Below are 24,238 nucleotides of genomic sequence, written 5' to 3' on the forward strand. Positions count from 1 at the left end.
TATAGGTGTTGTGAATTTTATTTTTCATTTAGTAATTACAATCTGTATTGAATATTTGAATCAGAAATATGTTTTGTTTTTTAACCTTACGAATGAAAAAACTGTATATTCGTGTTAATCACGAAGTCAACCTCATACCTATACACAGTATAAATCGTATGGTATTTTGATATTTCCCAAAACCCCCCTCACACCACCACCCCCACTAGAACAAATGTATCATATTTTTTTATTTTAAATTATAACTATAATATGCTGTATGCCTATGTACCTACTATTATTATAGTGGTAATATCGTTATTTTGTAGATAATATGTACCTGGGACATAGGTAAGGTATAATTGTATAAATACATAAAATATAAATATGCTAAACTGTAAATTATTTTTAGTTAATAAAATATATTCACAGAAATTTGTAGATTTTATAGACCTTTTTATTATATTATGATTATTATTTATTTATGTATACATGGGTATTTCATTAAAATAAAGTACTTGTTAAACTTTAATTTGTGCATGTGTTAATTTAAAAAATAATATCACCTGCGTTTTATGTAATTATAAAAATAAATATTGGATTTGTTTACCAGACATTTATTCTTACAGTCTTACACTTCTATTTTATCGGACTTTTAGATTCCAAACGGAGTAATGAATGTATTGATTTTACAATGATGTGTTTTTTTTTCATCACGTTTTAGAGTAGTAATAGTGTTTTGATTTTTGAGTTCAGCCCCTCTCTGAAAAGGTGAATGAATCTAGTTGGTACTTAACCTAACCTTATAAAAACTATTTATAGACCATTGAAATTTTCGATTTTTCTAAAAAAATTTTCTTGATACGCCGATAAAAAAAATTTGGCTTTCCAAAAAGTTTTTAAAATTTAATACAAGGTTTATTATAAGTTGTTCTTATTTTAGTAAAAATAATCAAAAACCGTTAGTCACAATTTTTGTTTATAAGCATTAAAATTCAAAATGTTTACTAAATATGTGAAAATCGTGAAAATTTGCAAGGAATTTTGAATTTGAAAATTCATAAATATTTTGTAATTTATATCTAAGATTAAAAAACTCAACATAAGGTTCTCCATAACTTTTTCTTAAAATAACTTTAAAAAAAAAAATTACGTCAATATAGAAAAAAATGTATGAGCGTATGAAATTTATTTTTTTACGAAATTGAGTAAAATAACAATATATTACTATTTATTATTTAAATATAAGTAATATAATAATATAATATATCCTATTAATTATCCTAAACTGACATAAAAATCTAATTAAGGGCAAGTAGTTTATTAGCTATAACTTTATAAGTATTTAAAGTTTTGATGCGCGAAGTGGAGTGGTACGGGACATGGGGTTATCCCGCAAAACGTTTGTCCACTGTACTCTACTTGTCTAAACTTTAAATATGTATATTATATTTTTATGTTTTTAAGTTTAAATACTAAGAAAAATATTCTGCTTTGGAATATGAAAGTAACACTCTATGTTGTCATTTAAAAAAGTAAAAAACTTAGAAAAAATATATATAAGGATAAAAAATATTTAAAAATATAATTTTTTTCATAAAAATGTTGATTTTTTAATAACTTGAAACTATGTAAAAAATGTTTTCAAAAACATGAATACTTTTTGAAATAATGAGTGTTTCATGATAAAAGAATCACGCTGTACACTTTTTAAATTTATACTTACATATTTCTTGCCTTTATTATGCATATAGTATATAAAATAATTTGATGACATATGTTTTAAATTACACAAAATTGAAAATATTCTAATTATGAAATGATATAAATTAATAATTATAATATGCAACTACGTTAACAGCTAAGAAAAAATAATATATTTTTATACATTTATTAATTTATAATAAAGTACATAGTTTTAGAATTTATAAATTGATATGCCTTTGATACGCCAGAGCCGTCATTTTAGGTTTTTTCGGGTGTACAAGGAATTTTGAAATTAAAAAAAATAATAATAAAATAAAATAAAATTTTAAAAATAGATATACTATGTATATGGTATATGGAAAACACCTATATATATTCTGTTTCCAATTATTTTCATACATCATGAACCGAATCAATGCATAAACATAAATAGTAAAAATCAATTTAAAAACTAAAATACAATAAAATGTTATAGTACAATATTTTTTTATAACCAATGTAATTTAAAATTGTTTGACCAATATAGAGTATACCAATATTGATAAATGTCAATATAAAAATTAAAATATTTAAAATACAATTCAATTGTAATCATGTTAATAATCGTTCATTATTTTATTAGGGTTCAGGCCAATTGGAACTATTTTAAAAGTAAAGGGTGCAACCGCACACCCTGATCACTACCCGGGTCTACCCCCCCCCAAATGACGCCCCTGTGATACACACCTTTCTAAAAACAATTAAAATGTATAGGTTAGGTTACCTATAAAAATTCTAGGGTCTATTTATTTGACGATAATGTAATTTTAAATGGAAAATCAAAGTTTCATCATCATATTATATAGTTTTAATATGTGACTATGTGACATGTATATAAATTTAAATTAAATATATTTTTTTGTAATTTTAGTTAAAGAATTACAAAACAAATTTGTGTAACTCATCCACCCCCACATTAAGTCTAGTCCTGTATAGACTGTATACATATTACATAGATGAAATTTAATTAATTTATGATTTCTTATATTTTGTGCTCATATTTGACATACCACATACTGCATAGCTTGATTGATATCTTAAATATAAATTTAATATCGTATTAATTGTATTGAATATACTATAATACAACTATACCAATAACAGAACAATACATCATTTAATGAAACAATTTATTAATATTTTTAAATATAAGTATATACCGTATACCTAATAATTACATGTTATCGAAATCAAACATGAATCACATATAGCAGATTATCTTATACTATACCTATTCTATAGCAGTATAGCTATTATATGAGCATTTAAGAACAGTAGAACTCCGATTATCCGAACGCCAATCATCCGGACGTCCAATTAACCGGACGAGAAAAAAAAGCTTTCTTTTGGTTCAAAAATATGTTACATATTATAATTTAGGCTTATTTTGTTTCAGTTAAATATATATTCAAATTATTTGTTTATGGTTACGAATTTTAAATTATATTACATTTTTATTAATAATAAATACATACATACAATTATATAACTTTTGATATATTATACGTCAATCATCCGAATATTTGCTTATCCGGACCACCCTTGACATTAATTAGTCCGGATAATCGGAGTTCTACTGTACTGTAGTATACTGTATAATATATTCAGTGTCAGATCTAGGGGGACAAGTGGGTATCCTTACCCTGGGCGCTATTGGTATAAGGGTGCTCATGAAAAATTTAAAATACTGACCTCCGTAGCTAATACTATGTAAGGGTGCTACATTTATATTAGCCCCGAGCATCAAATATCCTAAATCTGACGAATATATTAAGTTATTAACTATATCAGTACTTCGAAATCCCGTGTCATGTGACATCTATTTATCACCCGCTACCTTTGTAAGTTTTATTATTATTGCATAAAAATTAAAACCCATTAACATTATTTTTACCTAATAAGAAAATTAATCTTCTTTATAGCTTTATTTATTTTGAAAAATGTGGATAAAAATAAGTTTTGTAAGTTAATATTTTTATTAAATCTTAAATATACATACATATATACCAATCTTGTACCGGGTTACCGTTTTTGTATTCCGTCTGGATTTTTTATGTATTTTATATTTTTTAAATAATTGGGCTGAACCCCAAAAATATTGGTTTATTTCCACTTTCCACAAATATTATTGAAAATAATATAGTACAATTTCTTGAAAAAAAAAATATACATCATTAAATTTTTCATAAATTAATTATTGATATAACATATAAAACTAAATTAATCTTAATGTTCTTTTCTAATTGTTCTTGGCTATTATTATTTATTATTTATTTTCATTATACATTACTATTTACTTTATTTAATACACTTAATTGAATATAATATAAGATGGTAATTTGTTAAATGTTATGACATTGAATAGAAATCGAGAATACCTATATTATATAGCTTATTGGTACAAAATATGTATTAAATACCTATTACCTATTATCTTCTATGATATTATACAATTATTTATAAATTAATAAATATATACATACATATTAAACTGCATAATACCTACTCACTACAAAATAAAATAAAAATTCGCTATGTAATATATATATATATATATATAATTTATGATTTAATTTTTTTAATAAAATAATTATTCATTTATAAATTATTTTGATGTTATATGTCACGGATAGAAGTGGCCCGATGATTCAGAGCTGTTATGTATATCAAGTTTGCAGTATACTGCAATTCTATATACAGCTTTGCCTCATCTTGCCTCTCCCGACCCGCGAAAATAGTCTTTTAAATACTTTTTTTCCAGCACCTCTGTAAAAAGTTAGTTATTTAAAATTATGAAATTAAAACTTGAGAATTAATGAAACTATTTTATATTTATATAATATTCACTGCGAACACTATAATATGGTATAAGACCACATACACACACAACCATTCACCAAACACAACTGAGCGCTGTCACAGATATCTAAACATTAGTATAGGTAATTTTATACACTACTGTAAAGGAACGTTTATATAAAGCGTTAATTTTAAAATTCAACTCTGTCACCCAACATTCTATAATGGCACCCGTTTCCGTTACCAATCGTTTCGTATGCATACAGTGTCGTTTATGGTCTTAAAAAACATTTTCTTTCTTCGAAGACCAACCATCGTAATGTTATAAGTTTTTTATTATATTATTATTATGATTGTACCTAACAATAATATATTTATAATACAAATATACCAAAAATTATTTAGTTTTAATATTTTAAATGCCTAATGTGTGTTTTTTCATGATAGTCATTATTGTTGTTTTTTATATTATTATTAAAACTAAACTATTAAAAAACATACAATGGTTAATATAATATAAAATTATTCATGACCTCATGGGTACTTGAAACTTTATAATATTTTATAATATTATATATTTTTTTTTACTATTTTTTCTACATAGATTAATTATAATACTTAAAGCATTTTAGGTATTGCCTACTTATGAATAATTAGTTATACCACGAACCTATATTTACACCGTTCTACAACAAATTTATGTATTGATCTATAAGTGATTAAGTCCTAAGGTTAATAACAATCATATATAATATAAAAATATAATATTACCTTTACCTATTATAATAATCAATAATAAAATAAATTCTATGTTGTCTGCAAAAAAATAATATAACCAGCTGTATTGCTTATAATTAAGCAAATTACTATAGTTACAAAATAAATAAATAAAAAATATACTTACTTGGCTGACAGACCGCCAACACTCAGAATTATTTATCATTGAATTTAAATTTAACACATATATTACACTATCACAGTTATTTACTCAATGAAGAATTAACTAATCAATAATCATACATAATGTACAGTACTACAGTTTAGTTAACCAATTGTTTATATATTTTAAATACCTATTATTTAATCATACAAGTTACTATTTGTACACGCCGATTTTCGGTAAAAAAAAAATCAGTTCTCTGTACTACTAATTTATTCTGTAGTACTATGTTGTTCTAAATTAAGCCACAGCTTACAATGTTTACCACATAATATTATTATTATATATTTATATATATTAGATACCTACATTTTTGTATGATAAACATAAAGGGGAGGCATAAAGCATTACTTGAGTTCCAATAAGTGCTAATAGAACAACCTATCAAATATATCCAAATTATAATACATTTTATAATTTACTGTACACATTACTTAAACCTATAATATTGTTTTGCAATTTTTTTTAAAACGAAAATCACGTATATATAATATAATATACAAGTAATACAACTATACAGTATACACGTTTATACAAGTAAAGGATATAGGATGCATCTAAGCACGTTCAATATAGGTTCAAAAAATTAATAGTATTATTACTATAAATATCACGTACCATAGAATTACATATTATATACGGGTGGCAGAAGCCAAAAAACCGGATGATGATAGTCTGAAGCGGTACGCGGGCACGGGCCACTGTCAAAATATTTTATCCGCACACCATTCGAACAATGGTTATAACGTACGCATCATAAATTATCAACGACCGATGAAAGGTATAAAGCTGGTTTATATAATATGTACCTACCTAGTACCTAGTAACTATACATACATAAATACGTATAAATATTTGCCAACTTCCGTTTAACGCGATTTACTTATTTGTATACATCTAACTGCCCAATACTTTGGTCAAACAAATATTATAGGTACTATAGTTCAGTATAGCCGTGTACTGTGTAGCCGTGTAGGTATATCGAACTTACATAATAAGTTATAATAAAACATGAACGAGTGCGTTAACCCTGTGATCATCATTAACAACATTCACTAATCATTAGATTTTAGGTATAAGCAGTGCCATTGATTAAACCTATTTGGCTCTATTAATATTATATTTTAGTTTTTTTTTTTTAATACCTATACTTACAAGTATATATATTTGTAGAGTTGTTATATAATATATACTATGTTATATAGGACCTATCACCTAAGTACACACTATACACCTATTATAATATATATAACGTACTGATCTTATATTATAGGAATATTTAAATTTTAAATAAATTACACTCCTAATATTTTGCTATATATTTCCTTATAAATATTAATAATAGATAGACCCACTTTTTCATCAGATTGACGCCGATGTGTGGTGTATTTAGGATTTTAGGGTTTTATATTCGAGGGAATATGTGTTTATCCAGAACTCATCAATTCGAGAAGTGATCCATGCCTTCACTCCCAAAGTGTTACCAGTCAAACTACTAGAGATAAATACTAGATAAGTAATAACCAGCTAGTAATAACTAGTTAGGAACTTCCATGGGAGGGGGGTGTTCAAAATTAATTGACAAAATTATACATACAAAATTAATAACTTTACGTATACTTAATTGTACAATCGCATTACAAGTGAATAGATAATGATTCATGAGAAAAAATTTAAATATTATTATTATTATTAATAAAAAAAAATTTTAATCTATGAGTATACTACGGCTAAGAGAGGGTATTACTACACTTGTAACACTCCCCCTGGCTACAAGTCTGATAATAACAGTAACATAATAAAAACAATATACATTGTTTAATATGTAAATATAATTCAGTTTTTACTAAATTGATTTTATTTTTTAATATACCTAATTTGTATTTATTTTGTGAAATATAAATTAAAATATTCCATTACCTATATTTAAATATAAATATTATAATTATTAAATATAAATTATAATATAACACAAAATCAGGGCTGTTCTATAGATTTTGAGGCCTGGGACACTTTTAATTTGGAATCTTTGTGTTAGGAGAGTGGTTCAACCGAAATTCATGAAAAATATCGGTATACCTATAAATTATTATATTTGTCTATTTTAATGATTTGTTTTAATTTCATATTATTATAAATATGACAAACGGCATTAAATGTAAATTATAAAAAAAAAAATAAACTTTTTGTATTGAAATTGTTATCTTCAATTAAAGGCTTTTATCCTATAGGTACAATTAATTAGAAAATTACACATCGAATTCTAAATTTCAAAAATGCTATTCATGATTTCACTTCAATAATATCAAGGAAATCACTAATCAGTTAGATAATAATAATAATAATACATTTTTCATTATTAAAAATAAATACAAAGTTATTCCAAAAATACATGGCATTTATTTGTTAATATTAGTCTTAGAGAGGCTTAAGCGTAGTATGTTATAAGGAGTAATGTCTAGGCAATTCATATGACATATAAAAAGCATTATATATTTATATTATTCATACGGACTAGTTCAATTATAATAATATATTCATATCATAATATATAAGCTTTAAAAAAATATAATATTTAATTTATAAATTTATTTCTAGAGAGTCCAATTGTAAATGTAAAGTGTACATCATGCATTCATACGACGAGTGTGAAGCTCTAAAAATATTACAATTATAAGTTACAAAATTGATTTTGTATAGTTTCTGTATCGTGATTTAAATTAAGTTGACGATGATTGTCGAGGATACCAAAAAGAAGATTGATATATAATCGAAACAGATGACCGAATAATGAGATGAGAGCTGCAATAAATGGTTTTAAAGTATACATATTATTGAAATTATTATAATGACGTCTAATAAAGCCTAAGTGTCTCGCAGCATTATTATTTATTAACAAATGTATGAATATGTATGTTAACTTGTTAACAGATAAATTGGATTAAAATATGACTTCCAAATCGAGTAACGTCGTTAGGACTGGTAATTTAAAATTTGATATTGTATATATAGGGAATAGGGATACATAATTGATTTTTTCATACGAAAAACAAAATGGTATCACATTTATATAAGTAGAGAAATTATACGAATTTAATTTTCTAAACATCACTCCTCAGTTGCATTAATATTATTTTGCAATAAATAAGAATCGTTTTCAGATTTAATTTTGTAATCATTCGCAAAAGTAAATAATTTTGCAAATCCCAAATTAAAAAAAAAATCACGGAGTTTAGTTTTTAATCTTTCTTCATCAAAATCTTTAGAAAGATCACTGATCCCTGTAATTTGTAAAATTGTATGAAATTTGAATTAAATGATAAATTGTACGTCGAATACTGGAGTGGGTCACTACATGTCATTACTATAAGTATGTTAAATTCGAAAGTAATTATATTATATCATTGTATACGAAAAACAATTCTGAGCGGAGAACTATTGTGGAAAAACGTTTTTTGTTATTGAATAAATTCAAAAAATTATCTATACAAGATACCTACCTATATTGGCTATATTGAATGTTAAATTAAAATCGATAATTTTATTTTATTTTCACATCGTTTGATTACTAATACAAATATACCTATTACGATTTATTTCGCGTGGGAATCAAATTATTTGTTTTATTTATGGATGGCGTTTATTTAATTTACTTAGACTTTCATAACAAAAAGTGCGAATTTTCAAATATTTTCGCAGTTTTCATGGAAAATACAGCTCAACGAGTGAATATTTCAATCAATAATTATGATTTATTAAATATTATTTATAAATTATATTATACTTATTACTTAGTACTTACGTATATATATATATACAATTATATTCTTGATTCATACGTGTAGTCCGTACAAAATATTTATGTGATACGCCACACAAAGTTATTACATTTTCAATTATTATTAAATATAATAGGTATAATTTACTTTTGAAATGAGATATAGTCTTACATATTGCCAATATTTCTATTATCATCTTTAGTTGGTAGTTGATTATATTTACTTATTAATTATGTACACCTATAGGTTATTAATTTAATTATTATTATTAATAGTAATAATAATATAAATAATAACCATTCAAGTCATTACTTGGTAATTTGGTATGGTATTACTTTTTATACAAATTTCGAAATAGTTGACAAAGTATACTATAAATAACGGTACTCATTTTTATTCGTATTGTATATGATAATGTAAATTATAATGTTAAATTTTAAAATTACTATTGAATATAATTAAATATCAAACTGTGTATTATCAATCTTATCATATTACAAGTATTTGTCTTATGACTTATACCATATAAATTTAATAATATGTTTGTAATAAATTAAACTTTCGCTCCAAATGTATATATCAATCACGGAGCTGGACTCATTTATGGGATTTATTTCATGTGTAGAATGGTAATATATTGTATATTGTTCTGTGGTAGTGGTGTATCCGACGTTGTCCTCTTTGACGATTTCATTTATTCTGCGATAGTACTATCTACTACGTCCTCATTTCGCGCCAAAATAAAATAAATAGACATAATTCATGGTCTGTACTCAGTTGTACTTAGTAGTATACAAATCGTATATTATCTATGGGTTTGTAGCACGATTATACTCAATTATAGATAATCTGTTGTCGCGGTCTGCAGAGGGCAGACTTTAATTCTAAATTTCTTATTAATGTTTAATTATATCGTATAATTTATCCACGAAAGTTGAAGTATATTGTCAATGCACAAATATATTATTATACAATATCCGTGTGTATAATTGCTGTACATATTTAGCTGCAAACCATTGGTTTTATTGGTTGGCTGTATTTATGTAAGTATATTATAATAATTATTGATTATATATTCTTTGCAATTTGCCAAGTATAATATGTTTTACATTTTATTGTTGTATTTTATAAATAAAGGTTAATGAAAGTTCATTAATTTACGTTTAATATTTGTGTAATATAATAATTATTATTTTGTGTGCATAGGATTTTTATTATCTATTAATTTACAATAGTATCATTGTAAAAATGACATCAAATGAAGCAGAAGATGGAAAAAGAAGAAATCTCAACTACGACGACTTAGATGTGTATAGTAAACTAGAAGTTAAACTTGCAGCACGTAATAAAATAACATGTCGTAAAGAAATTGTCTTACCCTGTGCTCATATTGAGGACACAGACCTTTCAGATATTTTGGATAATATACCTTTAGTTAGACCCAATAAACATTTAGAGGATAATGCACAATCCGTTAGTTTATTAATGGATAATATTCGCAAAGTGAAACGTACTTCAGGTATAAATATTTGAAATTAAAATTGTCTTATATAGTTATAATTAATATAGGTACTTATCTACTAATCTTGTATTTTTATATAATAGAATTGGAAATGGATTTTACTATTGATGAAGGAAAAAATGAACGTGATGAAGTGAGTCAAGCCATTGCACGACTTCGACAACAGTCTGAAAAACTTTTTAAAAGAATTATACATACTCAAGTGGCTTTTAATGAATGTTTAAGTTCAACGGACGATTTAAAAAACAAAGAACATTTAAAAAATCATATAAAGTTGATAGAAAAAACTTGTAAATTTGATAGAGGTGTAGAGTCAGTAATTCGTTGTAACAAAAATACATTAGAAAAACATGTTGACAAAAACTTGAAAATTGAAAATGTTGAGGAATTTAAAAAGTAAGTATAATATGCAGTTATTTTTTAAAGAAAAATTTATTCTAACAATATTTTTGAAAAATGTTTGGTTATTTAAGAAAATGTTAAAAATATAAAATGTATGCTAAAAAAAGTGGCTGTAATGTAAGATTAATAAAATTTTGCATATTGTGTTTGTTAAAATACCCAATATATTATAAATATTACTAAGATTAGAAAGTTAATAATTACTCCATTTTATTAATAATTATTTTTGTCAACTTATTAAGTTAAATAATAATTGGTTAATATTTAAAAAAAAGAGTAATTCCCTTTTTTCAATTGAATATTTATAATCTATGCTAAAGTATATTAAAAAAAATCTATAAAGCATCTAAGTACTTCACAAAAATAAAAATAATGCATTAGTAGTAATGACAGTAGTAATTTATCAGTAATAACAGAAAGGATGCTATCCAATGATAGAACCTATTATTAACAAAAGTTATTAATTTTTAATCAGATTTAGGGTCGCCTAATAAATATCAAACTTATTTTTCTGGTTACTATAGAGTTGTTATTGAGAGATTTTAAATGAATGTATTTGAGTGAGATGTTATTTTCTATAAAAATGTATGTAAGTACTTAAGTTGTTTTAATCTTAAAATAGCACATTTGACATTTTAACAGTTAATTATTATTATTTACAATACATATTATCACATTATTAATAACATTTCCGCTATAATTTTATACTTTTTAATGTTCTATTAAAAATTATGTAGATTTGGGTCAATTTACATTTGCCCGAGTTATACATACTATTTAGTATATTTTATGTACTTCAGTTATAGTTTGTATCACAAAAAAAATGTACTGCATTTTAATGGAAACCGGATATTCATGCATATCCTCACAATGCTCCGCGCATAATATACTCAACACATTCGGCCTAGCACCTTTTTTTAGTTCAGTCTACATACGTAAAATGGTACCTTCTTTCATGAGACAGACTAAGGTCTTAAGATTGATATACTTAATATATATTGATAACATTTTAAACTATAATTCCATTATATGAATATTATTTCCTTTTTTTTTGTTATTATAAGAATTAAATCAAATTTAAAGTTTTTTAACTATTTTTTTTTCAGTACATATAATGAATTGGCCCAAGGAGTGTTATCTACAATTTATGATACTGGTGTGAAAACATTCAAAAATCATGAACATTTATTAGCTATTGAACAATACAATATACCTACTGAAGAAGGATTAGTTGCTGAAGAGTTGATAATAGGGAAGTTAGATCCATTTACAAAACAACCAATCACTAAACCTGTACGCAACAAAATTTGCACTCATATCTATGATCAAGAATCGGTCAATCAAATGTTCCAGCATAAACTGTTAGTATCATGTCCATATATTGGATGTACCAATAAACGTTTTACAAAAACTGATCTTTTATTTGATCTGGATCTTTCCTCAAATAGTGATTAATTAATTTGTGTTATTATTTTTAATTAATTGATGTAAAAAAAAAATTGAAACTTGTTCAGTCAGAATGACCATGATAATTATTTTGTATACTTTAATTTATTTATATATAATGTACATATCTAATTTAAAATATATAATATATTGTACACCTCATAAATGTTAAGTACATAATATTATATAATATGTTAGTTTTCAAAAATGTTAGTATTTTCTTTTGATATTAAATATTTAACCAAAATTGTACATGAAATGTCCAATAATTACCTCTTAAAACCACAAATCAATGTATAATTCAATATTTATTATCAAACTAATAGTAAAAAATACAACTTTCTAATTATGTTAAAATTTATGATTTACTTTTATTTTAATTTACAATCTGTACAATTAAAAAAAAGTGTCATTCATACATCCATTTCAAGTTATAAGCAAACTAAAATATCAGTCTTGACAAATTAAATCATGTAGATACTATCTTAATTTTATGCCTAAAATTTGTGTAGCATTTATCTCAATTAGTTTGTGTACTTCATTCACTTCTGCTTGACTCAATGTTTTTTCTAAATGTCTATAAACTATGCGATAACAATGACTTACATTTCCAGTTTTTGGATGTGTAAATTGGTCTATTAATTTTACTTGTTCAACTAGCTGACCACCGTAGTTTCCAACAAGTTCATAAAAATCATTAGAACAGAAAGGTTTATCCTTAGGTAACCAAAAACTAATATCATTTATGCATTGAGGATATATACTGATTGGTTTATATTTCATTCGTCCGTCTTTAGGTAGATTTTGAAACTGGTTGAGAAATCCTGAATCTTTAGACCAAAATAAACGTATGTCTGGTATAGAATAAAATGGCATTGCTAAACGTTCTAATCCAAGACCAAATGCCCAACCAATTCGGTTACCAGCTCCTGCATTTTTTAAAATTTCATGTCGAATAACACCACATCCTAAAGCTTCAATCCACTGACCATTGTAGTTTATTTCTAATTCAAATGATGGATGTGTAAAAGGAAAATACTCTGATACCCACCTGTATTCAATTTCTTCACCAAATACTTTTTTAATCATTGCGACCAATGTCTTTTTTAAATGGTTGGTAACAATATCATTGGCTTCTATTGAGTAAACCCCTTGTTTTTCATTGTTTGAATTATTTTTGTCAGTATCAAATACATTAACGTTACTTCCATGAATTAATTCTAGTTCATTTGGAGTAAATATATGCACACCATCAGCTTGATGAAATACAGGATAATGTGTAGCATCAATTTCGTCTCTTCTGTAAACATCACCAAATATCACAAAATTGTCCAATCCCATTTTAATCAATTCAGATTGGTGGGCAGTACAGTGTGCACGAAGCATGTGAGTTTTATTCAAATAATAGCTATCAGTTTTGTTTCTACTTGGATGATCTTTGGGAACGAGCAACGAGTCAAAATTTTCATTAGTCGTCACGACAGGGCTAATCTTGTCGTAAATAGAAAAAATAGGATTACCCGTTCGTCCTCTGAAATGATTGTAGAAAAAATCGACTAGACGCTGTTTGAACAAGTTGAGAGGGTGGCCAACACGATTGTGATTATTAATACCGATAAACGATAATATTTTTGGTGTGACGTTAGTGTACTCGTCTCTAGTGTAAGATTTACCATCAACTACCACAGATTTTGAAGCAGCACAACTAGTATTCGAATAAGTTGCTTCTATCGTGTAACCGATACGGACTTTAAAGTGGCGGAAAAAGTACACTCGGGTATTAAATTGTCGTTTGAACATGTTGATGATATTTTTTTAAAAAATCATATTATTGATTAAAACATTAATTATCATATATATACCTTTAAAATAATGAAAATTATTAAAATTTAGAACTGAGAAATGAAAATTACCTACTGTGAATCTAAATTCTAAGCAATATTAAACACAGAATTAAAATTAAATTAAATTCCAACTCACAATCATAAAAAATAACTGATAAGGTCCTTCCATAATCCATTTCCGTGATAATTGATAATATCACAGAATTATCACAGTTAAATATTATTCTGTGAAATTATTCTATGATAATATTATGATATTAAATTCAGTATATCTGTCAGTACTCAGTTATTTATAGACATTTATTATATTTAGGCAGGGGTGTTCCCATAAGGTATACTACATATACGCCGTATACTCTCAAGATTTTTTTTCAATATTACGTGTATACTGCGTATGCTCTCAATCTCAATTTTTTCCATATTATTGACACGCTCTTTACCGGCCTAACTCCTATAGATCATAAAAAAAATATTCTTATTGTATTAAATGTCTATATTTGCTGATATAGTATACTCTCAAAAAAATAAATGGAAACACTACTGTATATAGATATACGTATACTATGGGTTAGATATTTATGACTTATGTTTCATTAAACCTACCAAATTGACAACTTATTAAATTACTAAATCACCATTAACTAATTAGAATCTAACAGTTAAATGAAAATAAAAAAGAACTCGATAAAATGGATATTTTTCATCAATACAATAATTAAATTTGTTATTATGAATATGAAATTCGATATTTTATCAATAATTCTTTAAGTATAAATATGAGGGTTTATATTGTATAATCCTCTCTTATCTCATTTTATGCTTTGCCACTGGTTTCAATATTTATGTATATTTTATGAATACACTCTTTAAATATACTTAAAAAAATATATTTATTTTTAGGGAGATGTAATAACTGTAAGTCAGTATTAACCTAACCTAACTTACAAGATGAAAGTAATACCTACTAAAACTAGGAAACTTATTATTTCAGAAAACACTTATATTGTTTTAAATATTTCTTTTGCATAATTTTAAGTGATAATAAAATTACATCTTTTAAAAGATTTTACTCTTTTGAAAATACTTAAATGTAAGTTTTAGTTTCATCTCGAAGCAGAATATTATTTGGAGTCAGGAGAGGTACATATTTTAGTAAATTGGTTTTAATAAATGTAAATAATTAAAATATGAAATACGAGTAGATGAAAACTTGGAACACTAATAATTTATATATTATCATACACGAAACAAAAATGAATAAAGTCAAAAACACTGACAAACATATTTAATCTATTAACTAGTTTGTAAATGTAATGGCTTAGCTCCATAAATTTCATGACTTATTAATATTTGTTTTATGGACCAGGAATTGGTTGTGGGATTATAAATTTCAATGGAATCCAAAACAGCAGATCTGCACATTCCACCAATAACGTACAATAAACCATCCAACGCTACTACTCCTATAATAAAAAAATGATAAAAATTTATTAATTTTTGTAGATTTTCTAAAAAATTAATTATTATAGTCACCAGGATTTTCTCTACACAAATGCATATCGGTAATAGAATATCATCCAGCGCTTGGTTTGTAAGCTTCAACACTTTTAAGAGGTATTGATCCATTATAACCACCAATAGCATACATTACACCATTCAAAACTCCTACACTAACATTATATCGACAAATTGACATTTCTGCAACTGGATACCATTTTTCAAAACTAGGATCATAAAATTCGACAGATTTCAAAAATGACGAACCATTATAACCTCCTGCCTACATAAATAAAATAGTTAAAATATATCACATAGTTAATATAATAAAATTATTTACTGTATATATGAGATTATTGAATACTCCAACACCAAAATTACATCTCTCATTGGACATACTAGATACCAATTTCCATCGTGGAGTATAAAAGTTATAAGTCTCTACACTATTTAAAAAGTAATTTAAACCATCCCCGCGTCCACCAATCTAGAATTTAATATAATATATAATATATATTATTTTAATAACATAAAGTAACTAATACATTAACATTATTACAATCTACACCAATCTAGCATTTAATATAAAGTATATAGTATTCATAACATAAAATAATTAATATGTTAGCATGACTTACAGCATATATACAATTATCTAATACTCCAACTCCAAAAGATTTTTGATTAAATAATAATCCAACCTTGGGAACCCAACAGAGTGATGATGAAGATACATCAAGCATTTCAACAGAACTTTTAGAGATAGCTTGATGCCTAGCATATGGGTAATGTGCACGTACAACACCGATAGCAAATACAAAATTCTCTTTTACAACGCACAATTCAGCTGAATCACGATATTCAATCATTTCTGGTGCAATATGCATTAGGTTAGTTGCTGGGTCATACCAACTGGCAATACTCGTTTTAGTTGATATAGAACAACCTAACACTAAAATAATCTAAAAAATATACATGATTAACCATATTGTAAAGACAAATAAATAAAAACAGATCCATACTTTATGTGGCCGTCTAGGCTTACTCCGAATAGTTTGTGGAATAGACGAAGGATTTATTGACTTAATTAGATTAATATGTAATGCTTCAATTACATAATCTTTACCTACAAGTATAACAATGATCAATTATATACATCAAGCAATAATAAAGTCATTTTTATGAAAAATAAACATACATTCATGATTATTTTTAAGAAGAGGTTCAACAACTACTTTCTCTGATAAATACTCTGTGGAAATTAATGGCAAACGCACATGTTCCATTAGATTGGATAAAAACTCTTTTCTATGATCCAATTCATGATTTACTCATTTAATGACGCATTCAAACACCTAAATAAATAAATAAAATATAATTATTACATAAAAAATTTTATTATAATATAGAAGATCTGAAGATCAAAATCATAGGCAAAAAGTCTAATAATATATTAATTTTTATGTTAATATATAATATGTTAATACTAATTTGATACTATTATACTAATTTACTTAAAAGTTTAATTTGTAAACAACGAGAAACAATGCAAGTATTATTTAAGAAATCATTTTTTTTTTATTAAATCAGAAATCCGCATTTACCAATCAATGAAATAAATTGTTATTAGACATTTATTACATTACTATTTTCATTTGTCACCTACTAATTAAAACATGGATGTTAGACGTAGACACGTAGTAAAAAGTATAAGCTAAGAATTTTATTTATGTCCGTGCGTAAACTTTTTTTTTATATTTTAATTTACTCTATTAAAAACAGCAGAATAGAATTATTTTAACATACTATCTGTTATTTTATGCGTTAGTACATCGGAAACATAAATTCATAAGTACTTCACATGTGACGTGTACGATTTCTTTTTACAATAATACAATATATTATACACACAAGATCATTAAGAATAACTTTTCATCTAAATATTAATTTTGTTTTTAAAATGTCTACGTGATTAAAATAGACTATATATTATATTCAAATATACAATATGCCATCCAAACCACCACTATATACAAGATTATATTTTAAGCGATGACATATTGATCTTAATCCACAATATTAAAAAACAACAGTATCAATTTTAATTTTCATACTTTTTCTTCGAGCGGAGCAACGATGTCATTGCAAGAGATTAACGTAATCATTTTATCGATTGATAAACATAGAAACTCGTCATATTTAACTACATTTCTAAAAAATAATAATTATAATTTAATAACAGAACCGGAAAATAAATTTATCTTTATCATACAAAAAATGTTGTTTAATAAATGCTTCAGATATTGACAACAATTCCGTACAATTGTATAAGTCAGCAAATTCTTCAATACCCAAACAATTTGAGGGACTTAGTCGTTTTTGTCAAAATACAACACATGATCTTTTTACATAGTCTAACTGCAAGAGATCTGCTGCTGATAATACAACCTTCAGCAATAAACAATAAAACATTTAACTATTTTTGATGCATATGTTTATAACAACAATAATAAATCATAATATATATTATACCTGCACATTTTTTTCGGTGACCACAATTTCGCCAGCATACATATAATCTACTAAGAGTTGTAAGACTTTGGAATTTAAGTCTCTCATATTAACATGATCTTCATTGCTTTCTTTAAAACAATTGAACATTGCACGAAAATATGGACTAACAGTTGCAAAAACAAGTTTATATCCAATTATTATAGTACCGTCATCTGTTTATAACTTAATATCACATAAAAATGTATTACTAAAATAAAAATAATATTTATTTAAAAATTATTTGGCTAGCACCTTATACCACTCACAAAATCACAACATACTTGTGAAATAGTTGAAGTAATTGAAATACCTTATCCATGTGCAAATTATTTTTATATCGTACTGGTTCGTTTTTTTCGGATTTCAGAATTGGTACTGCATTCCTCTTTTCCACGGACATAATACCTTTTGAAATACGAGTATGATATTAATTAATACAAATGATGGATAATTTATATTACATTTATATATATATATTTTTTTTTTTATTTCTAAATTTTAAGTTCTGAAGAAGTAAGAATCCGTAAAATAATTCTAATTAATATTTAACTATTAAAAATTACTAAATTATACTTAATATAAATAATAAATAATTAATAATGTAGATACCTGCATGGTAGGTTAGTATAGGTACATTGTTTGTATAATGCTGCATACAATACGCAAATGTATAGGACATGTATCACGGTTATCGTTGATTACTGTTTTTAGTCACTCGATATTCGTTATTCAAAAATTGTTCCCTATTTAAACTATATTAACTTTGGTTTCAATAATTTTATACAAATTGTTAAAAAATATATTGTTTCGTTTTTTTTTTCTATAGTACGACCTTACGTGGTTTTCTTTTACGCACACACATATATAAGTATTTTTTTTTATTTTTAACTTTGTATTACAATTAATTCCAACAATTAGATATTAGCGATAAACATAATAGGAACAGTATTAAATAGAAGTTATTAAAAAAAAGAAAGAGAAAAATAAAAAAAACAAATTAAAAAGCCTGCATGCTTAAAAAAAAAAAATATTTTAAGTATGATATTTTTTTGTTGGTTTAAGAAGATATTTTTGGTGCCAACGGGAATGTTGAAGGAATTGAAAAGGGAATATAGATGATCCGCGTTGAGTATCACCTACTGGAGCAGGTGAAGGTTACTTGGGAATGTCAGAAACCGTAAGGTCCTTGTGGAGTGTGTTGACTGCAGAGAGGAGAATCGTGTTCAATGAAATTTTAAAGAAATGAAAAAGAAGTAGAGTGTGTCAAAAGTGTTGACAGAAGAACGATACTATAATACTTTTTTATCGGAGAGATTGAGGTTATGAAACGGCGTAGTGGTGGGATGGTTAGAGATAATCTCGACAAATGTCTCTCAATTACCTTCTCTAAATCACGCTTGGCCAGTGCCTATTAATAGAACATATTCCATTAATGGGTTACCACTAACACAAGTACGACAAATTAAAGACCTCGGTATCCACAACACCACAAAATGTGTTCTGCTGAACGAAAATTTGGTATGATCTATACATTAGTAAGTCAGAGACAATGCAATGCGGGTATACAAAATATATGCAATACTAAACATTTCACATCAGTGAATTGTCTTCGTTCTCTCTAGTCTCTACTTTACATAAGTACGATAAATTTTTGGCGTGGTACCCATACCTTGCGAAACACCAACATAAGTTAGAGCAGGTGCAAATCGCTTCCTAACCTACTTAGTATTCGTAAACAAAACTGATGTGTCTCTCCATGGCTATGTCCGACTATACGTAATATGTTTTTAACATCCCATCACTCTCTTCTCGCCGCGCCGTTTTAGGTGATATTTTCTAACTTCCCTTTTAAATAAAACCTTAGACGCTCCTAATTTACTTGTTGAAATTCTATTCAAAGTTACTACTTGTGTAGCTGTGTTCCGCGAAACCTAGTCCAGTTTTATGCCACACACCACTCTGCTGCATATGTATATGCTTGGTGTTTACAATCCAAATGCACCCTAGTTTGTTTTAGCTGCGTACTATGGCTACTTATATCATTTGTACGTTTTCTTTTTATTGTGTAGCTTTGTTATTGCTTGTTACTGTTGTTACATTTTTGTTGCCTATTACTTAATATGTATCCTGTTGTTCTCTGCCGATTGGCGTAAAAATATATATATATACTATGTGGCGAAGTAAGAAGTGCGCGATTCCTAGTGCTGAAGCCATATATATGTTGATAAGGTGAGAGATGCCCAGAATTTTTCTTATTTGTCAGCGAATTAATTTCCCAGCAGTATTTGTTCGAACACTGACCCTCTTGGCGCGTTTCAGCAAGGTCAAAGGTCATCGCGGCGCAAGTGACAGTCCGGTCATCACAATTGGCCATTTTCCCTTCCGAGTAGTCAAGCTGTGATCGCCATGGACTTGTCGCCACCGTCCCGGTCGACTCGTCAACTGTGTCGCGCCATCTTGACAGTTTTGACACATTCGTAAAAACCGGTCGTGCTGCGTTGTTGCCGCGGTAGGCTTAACGCACTGTACCCGTGTGTCCGGGTTCTTATATGTCCGGTGACACCTGAAAAGCACGTGTTTTTTCACACACGTTAAGTTCGCGTTTTCATTGTTCACGTTCTTATTCAGTTACATCACTTTTATTTATTATTGTTGCGTCGTGTGCGTACCGATATAATTGTGATTTGTGTGTCATTTTCTGATATTCAACGTGCGATCGCGTTTTTACCTCATTTATCGGCCAAGTACCATTTTCGGTCGTTGTAATATTTATGCGGCGGTAACCGCTGCGACTGTATTTTCTATATATATTTATTATAATATTATATTGCTACGTCGTCAAGTTAATCCTAATATTTTATTATACCAGTGAAGATTTCCAACTCGGACCCGGGAAGTTAGACCGACACCCCTACCTGAAACCAGGTCTATTTTTTTTATATTGTATTATACCTTTTTTTACCTTAAAGGTAAATTAATTATTTATGTTATAATTTATTGTAAAACTCATATGACTGTATTATTATTATTATTTTGGGGCCCCTGTGTTATTATAATAATATATTTGTAACACTTTGCGACAGTGTCGTATTATTATATATATATGTTGAGAATTTGCAACTAATTTATTATCATAATAATTTGTTATTATATATTGGTCACCTTATATATTTTCCACGCGAGTCACGGCAAACAACTGTCTATATTGAAGATTTATCGCGGCGAAAAAACAGTATTAAAATAAGGCTAGGTATATATTAAAAATGTGGCAAATAGCATCTTGTTCGAAGTTGGCTGATTCATAAGGACATGGTATTGAAAAAAGAACAATCTAGTTATAAACGGAACACATGGTCCATCTTAGTTTAATCCACCATTTAAAAAAAAAATATATTTGTTTTTAGTTTCACACAACTATCACAATAATATAAATGCTTTTTATAAAAAAGTGATATAGGTAGGCACTATAATATAGTCAAATTTCTATTAATAATAATAGGTACCTAGGAAATAATAATTTATTATTGATATTAATCCTTTTAACTTTTATTAAGTACCTTTTTTTAATACTCCTAGTAATAAAATGATTTACAAGTTGATTTAATTTAGTGCACAGATTGGAAATAATAATACTGAAAAATTATAATTGAAAGGTTTAAAGTATAATGCACCAACAATTTGTCAGAAATAAATGATAAATTATGGAATGTTTTTATATCATCACAAACACAATATTATTGAGAGATGGTGGTATACTGGTAAATAATGTAATGTAAATAAAATATTATTTAATTTCTATGTAAATGTGTTTTCTTACTTATTATTGTAGTTTACTGCAACAGTGATGAGTACTGCTGATGACTGATGGTATTCAATCGGATCTGATAAATTATTTTATTATACTCTATTTATTATAATAAAAAAATTGATTTACCTAAAATACTAAGAATTTCAACTTATACATTCAATATAGTTCTTTATATAATTAAAATTATATATATGGCAATATAGCATTAAATACACAACGGTCAACAATGATAATTTTGCAGTATCCCGACAGTGTCTATCGAAGAGAGATTGGATTGGTAATGAAAATATTAGTATTATACTTGCACATTATAAGTACACTCTGAATAATTAGAATATAGGTTTTGTCTGTCTTGTCATGACTAGAATAAAGTTTGGTTAGTCGATTTCATTATTTATTTAGTTAAGAGTGCACTCAATGGATTATAATGGGACAGTGGGCTGTGGCACAGTATATGTCAGTATAGTGATAGTGATACCAAAACATGTTCATGTCATATTGTACAATTTGCATTTTACATTTAATCAGTTCTATGAACTAATTATGGAAAATTATGGAACTTAGTGTATAGGTCTATATTATTATGGTTATAAACTTAGACCATACACTTATATACTATACTATAGTATATTATAATCTAATTATCCAAGGCCTAAGGTTATAAATTAAATTTTTTATAGATTTTGTAGTGCACCTTATAAATTGCGGCGGTGATTACTCTTTGAATTTTTGCGTTTCATCTGTTATAATATAAGTGCACACTCATCACTCACAATAATTATCTATTTTTAACATTTTAAGCTACTGTTTGCCTAAATATAAGTACCAATAAATCGATAAATAAAAACTATAACACAATGTCACAATATATATTGCATGGTTTACTTTATATTTATTGCGTAATTACTTATTAAGATAATTTAATACCTAGCGTAGGTATCTCCATTATAATTTAATACGTAAATAGGTAATCATTACAGCGCGATTAAATTAGTATATTGATTGTCTACGCTTTGTGCAGTTAAAGTTATAGTTGTAGTATAAGGCTTAAAAAAATTTTTTTATATGAGGCAACAAAAATACTGACTAAAATACTGACTGCTCCAAATAATCTTAATATTATGTACCTATTTATATAACCATATTTATAGTTAAAATGTTAATGAATAAACTGTAAAAATATTGTCATAAAATTTAAGACGATATTATTATTGAACCTATTTAAATTTTAAATGTAGGATATTGGAGCATCAAAAATATTAAAACTACAATTATTAAAATAATTTTTCATTAAAGGGGGCTGGAGCATATAATTGATTTTCGGTCAAAAATATAACTCACGACTTCCATTAATACGCCCAACATAATGTTCTGATATATTAATTTAATTTTGAACACAAATTTGGATTAGTTACTAAATTATCTATGCTTTGACAATTTTTTTTTTACTTAGAAACGTTAACAAATAGAATAAAATTAGATCATTTTTATATTAATTGATATCTATAGCCCTATAGAATATGAAAAAAATATGATAGTCAAAGCATAATAAATTTAGAGGAAAATTCAAATCGGAACATCCTACTGCGCATAGTGATTGAAGTCACTGGTGGTGTTTTTTGGAAATAGTTATTTTTGTAAATGAAAACGGTTGACCAAGAAAATTAGTTTGTCTATCTTTTGGGATGACATACTCGTGTAGTCGTGTTATTTAGTATAGTTATTACTTAGTAATATGGCAACATTTTATAATCCATAGAAATAAAACATAACAACTTAGGTATTAGGTACCTATTCTTATAATTAAGCACATTGTTAAAGTAAAATTTATAGCGAAAAACACTGAAAGCGTTTGCCGGCCATATGACACGGGCCACATGTCTGATACAAAGATACCACATCATATTAAATAATTCAGTTGTT

At 26.4% G+C, this 24,238-nt stretch overlaps 2 protein-coding genes and 1 pseudogene across 2 annotated transcripts; 1 reads left to right on the forward strand and 2 right to left on the reverse strand.

The window, feature by feature from the left end:
- Positions 1–9,756: 9,756 nt before the first annotated feature.
- Positions 9,757–12,712, forward strand: LOC113548688. Its single transcript, XM_026949700.1, has 4 exons — positions 9,757–10,286; positions 10,450–10,762; positions 10,849–11,161; positions 12,274–12,712. Exons 2-4 carry the CDS (start codon positions 10,492–10,494, stop codon positions 12,620–12,622), a joined length of 933 nt encoding a protein of 310 aa, XP_026805501.1. The 5' UTR covers positions 9,757–10,286; positions 10,450–10,491; the 3' UTR covers positions 12,623–12,712.
- A 226-nt stretch (positions 12,713–12,938) lies between these two features.
- Positions 12,939–14,576, reverse strand: LOC113548124 (phenylalanine--tRNA ligase, mitochondrial). The gene has a single exon (XM_026948813.1). The coding sequence runs from the start codon at positions 14,411–14,413 to the stop codon at positions 13,094–13,096; it is 1,320 nt and encodes a 439-aa protein (XP_026804614.1). The 5' UTR covers positions 14,414–14,576; the 3' UTR covers positions 12,939–13,093.
- A 1,120-nt stretch (positions 14,577–15,696) lies between these two features.
- On the reverse strand, positions 15,697–19,489 carry LOC113551768 (annotated as a pseudogene).
- Positions 19,490–24,238: the final 4,749 nt, after the last annotated feature.

Source organism: Rhopalosiphum maidis, chromosome 4 (assembly GCF_003676215.2).
Source record: "Rhopalosiphum maidis isolate BTI-1 chromosome 4, ASM367621v3, whole genome shotgun sequence".
Classification (NCBI taxonomy): Eukaryota; Metazoa; Arthropoda; class Insecta; order Hemiptera; family Aphididae; genus Rhopalosiphum; species Rhopalosiphum maidis.

Coding starts and splice junctions, on each gene's coding strand:
- LOC113548688 (XM_026949700.1), top strand. CDS start 10,492: ATGACATCAAATGAAGCAGAAGATGGAAAAAGAAGAAATCTCAACTAC. Junction 10,763..10,848: donor CAAAGTGAAACGTACTTCAG/GTATAAATATTT, acceptor TTTATATAATAG/AATTGGAAATGGATTTTACT. Junction 11,162..12,273: donor AATGTTGAGGAATTTAAAAA/GTAAGTATAATA, acceptor TTTTTTTTTCAG/TACATATAATGAATTGGCCC.
- LOC113548124 (XM_026948813.1), bottom strand. CDS start 14,413: ATGTTCAAACGACAATTTAATACCCGAGTGTACTTTTTCCGCCACTTT.